Raw genomic sequence first — 3,498 nt, 5'->3', positions numbered from 1 at the left:
TACAGTAGGTTGTTTTGTTGTTTCCCTTCACATTTTGCATGACAGTAGTAAACGTTCGAAAATGATGAGTTGCAGAGGAATGTTATTATCTATGTTGTTCTCTATTTGCATTAGCTACACAACAGGTATGTACTTTTATGTTTTGGATACGCTTAGGCCTAGGCCTCAATTGGGAGGGGTACAGGTGAGGGTCAGGAGTGTGGCCATTGCAATGGTGACATGACAACGCGTTTGCTAGGCCTATGATAGAATACGATTGTTTCTAATTCTAATTATTTATCTTTAAGACGTAGAAATAATTATATAAAATACATTAATAATAATTCATATGATTAATAATATAGTCAGAAAATATATATTTACAATAATTATTTATTTCTGATGTATTTTCATAGCAGAATATTATTGAGAAAGTATTTCCTATTATGACGTTAGTTTTATCTGAATAAAAGCTTTATGGGCCTAAACTTGATTGTATAAAATCACACACATTTAGTACAAAGGCTATACAATATTTTATTTACTAAGCATAACTTGTCGTTAATCGAACTTCCTTGTTTCTTTTTCATGTCAAACTGATTGCCGTTCTCACAACAGCAAATTCGTAAGTTCTTTTGAATATTTATACAGTAATCTATATTTAAAACTATGTATTTGACAATATGTCTTAAGCTCTGTCTACACTATTAAACGTTGTGACAACAAGATTTAATGTGCTCATATATGGACATGATGATGTCATATCACTACCATATTTGGGCATATCACTACCATATTTGGGCATAGCACTACCATATTTGGCCACTTTTTTGTCAAACTAGTCTGATAGTGTACAGTAGACAGAGCTTTATGTTAATATATGATTTAATCAAACTTTTGATTTGTAAATTAATGACCTATATTTTTAGACTTTAATTTTAGATTCTGCTATTCATTTAAAAACAATGTTGTTATTCTTGATAATGTTTCTTGCAGAGGGAGAACTTTTGTCGACACTGAGTTAGTATTTCGTTTAAATTCGTATGCAGATGATCCTGGTGAATTGGTTACAGACGGAGAGTTTAAAACGTACGGTAATATTTTTGTTTATATTTTACCTTTTATTTACACAGTGAAGGTGTTGCATCCATCCAGAATGTTAATACAATGTTCAAAATATGTTCAAAATGCCGTGCAGTATACAAGCCATGTTTGTTTCTATTTAATAAATTTTCTTTATCTTTGGTTTTTAAATTTCAGATCACTATCAGATGATATTAAAACGAAATACAGTTTTTCGAGTGAAACAGAGATAAATGAACTAATGGTAAGGGCAATAGAGAGTTTAAGAAATTCTGGCTTGTTTAGGAATTCAATTTTATTTTTACAAGATATTATTCATTATGTAATGAATAAAAAGAGAGGTTTTAAAAATATGGAATACCAAGCTCAACAATTTATACTTTATGCAGAAGAAGAAGAACTTTTTGTTTAGGTCTACCATATTTGGCCACATCTCACTTTTTTGTCAAACTAGTTTGATAGGGTAGACAGAGCTTTACTGAAACCAGATTTACTCTATTGACATTTCTTTCTCGTTTAACAAACTTTTATGAAATCCAACATCCCAAAATGATTCATGCCGACCATTATACAGAAAGTTCTATTTTAAGATATTAAGATACTTACTATAATATCCATTATTATTTTGTATTTAGGTTGAAGTTCATCAAGACTCGATCCTGACCATATCTTTTTTATTACGTTTTGATTATTTCAATGAAGATGATACCAAAGCTAAGGAAGCGATGATAAAAGAGGTATGTATGTATACTATTTTTAGATTAGATGTAATTACTTCAATAAAGAAAATCTTGAGTTTCCTCCATCATTAATGACGCAAAAGAAATCTTTATTTTCAACCAAAGAAATCAAGAGGACTTAGGCCTAACTAGCTTTACTTAAGCTCTGTCTACACTATCTAACTTGTGTGATGTGCCCAAATATGGTAGTGATGTGGCCAAATATGGTATTGATGTGCCCAAATATGGTAGTGATATGCCCAAATATGGTAGTGATATGACATCATCATGGGCAAATCACATTTTTTTGTCACATAAAGTTTGATAGTGTAGACAGAGCTTTAGCTGAGCCTGAAAAGTTGTACAATACAGTATCAACAATTGTTGAAAATAAGACACCTAAATCAAGTATTTTCACTTTGCATTACAGGTGGATGAAGGCCGATATGAGTTCTTGTACAAAGACGATCAAATGATATCCGTTTCAGGTTCTCTGACTGTCACCAAAGACTGGAAAGAGAACTGGCACGACATGATCCACAGTGTTACAATAATGGTGTTGGCATCGCTTGTTGCTATTGCGATTTTTGCATTTGCAATTTGGTATCTTGTAAGTGTATTTTAACTTTATAAAAAGAAATGCAATATAATTTACACGTTTGGCACAGTCTTGAATCATCAAATTCTGTGATTTGATGCCTTCTATCGTGATTGTAAAAGTTGAATTAAAATTATGTTTTCAATGTGTCTCGGATTTCTTCATTACAGTTGGCAAAACGACGCAAGACGAAACCTGAGCCCATCGTCCACGAATTTACAGCCGAAAACACCAATGTAGGCCTACAATTTGAGGAAGAGGTTGAGGATAAATAAAAGTGATTAACACGTAACTTTCTTGCTAATAAAAATTTGTCACAATTATATTTTGTCTGGTGGTTTAAACATTACTTTGATGGGCGTTCCGAAGTGGTAAACTTTTGTCACACACGTGTCGATGACAAGATTTTTGATTTACTGCAACTGGATTGTTGACTGTTGTATACAACTTTTTTACAAATACATGATAACATTTGGAATTTTCCAATTGAGTATTTACTCCAACAACGAAGAAGAGAAATGTGATATTTGATAGGAATGAGAACAACGACAAGAATGGCAAATGTATGATATTTTGTTACTTTAGGTATTTATTACAAATCTTTCTAAAACTGAAAAATTAAAATTCTTTTTTTTTGTTTATTCCCAATCATAAGAAACATTAAAAAAGAACTGTAAATATAACATGTTATAATTTCATTTATTTGTTTTATTGCGGTTACTTTGTATATAGTAATGCTGTTAGGTATTGTTTTCCTTCATGATCGCCCCCTCACTCGTCAACAAACAACCATTTAGGGAAAATAAATTAAATTCCTATATCTGTACCAGTATGGCAACAGGACTTGTTTTAATCCTATATAATCCGACAAGCATTTCAGCAGTTAATTCCATATCTGCTGCATAGCAACCGGTGGTTCAGTCATCTGTTCGTAATTAATTGGAAAAATTAGTTACAAAATACATATTAAACTTGTTTTTAATTCTGGGATTGGTGTTGAGCGAGACCATGATGTTGGTCTTGCGGTAAGTTATAGCCCTGTGTCTATTCATGGAGAAAATAAATAGGGCCTGTCACGCCAAATGAGGTACCGCTGCCAAATGAGGTACCGCACTTAAT

The 3,498-nt window shown here is 32.0% G+C and overlaps 1 protein-coding gene across 1 annotated transcript; it reads left to right on the top strand.

Annotated features, from left to right (window-relative positions):
• The first annotated feature begins 559 nt into the window (after positions 1-559).
• LOC144852384 (uncharacterized) lies at positions 560-3,039 on the top strand. The gene is made up of 6 exons (XM_078710170.1): positions 560-604; positions 976-1,068; positions 1,240-1,306; positions 1,698-1,799; positions 2,212-2,391; positions 2,550-3,039. Exons 3-6 carry the CDS (start codon positions 1,304-1,306, stop codon positions 2,652-2,654), a joined length of 390 nt encoding a protein of 129 aa, XP_078566296.1. The 5' UTR covers positions 560-604; positions 976-1,068; positions 1,240-1,303; the 3' UTR covers positions 2,655-3,039.
• Positions 3,040-3,498: the final 459 nt, after the last annotated feature.

This window comes from Antedon bifida, chromosome 9, assembly GCF_963402885.1.
Source record: "Antedon bifida chromosome 9, ecAntBifi1.1, whole genome shotgun sequence".
Taxonomy (NCBI): domain Eukaryota; kingdom Metazoa; phylum Echinodermata; class Crinoidea; order Comatulida; family Antedonidae; genus Antedon; species Antedon bifida.
This window is presented reverse-complemented; position numbering and strand designations above follow the sequence as displayed.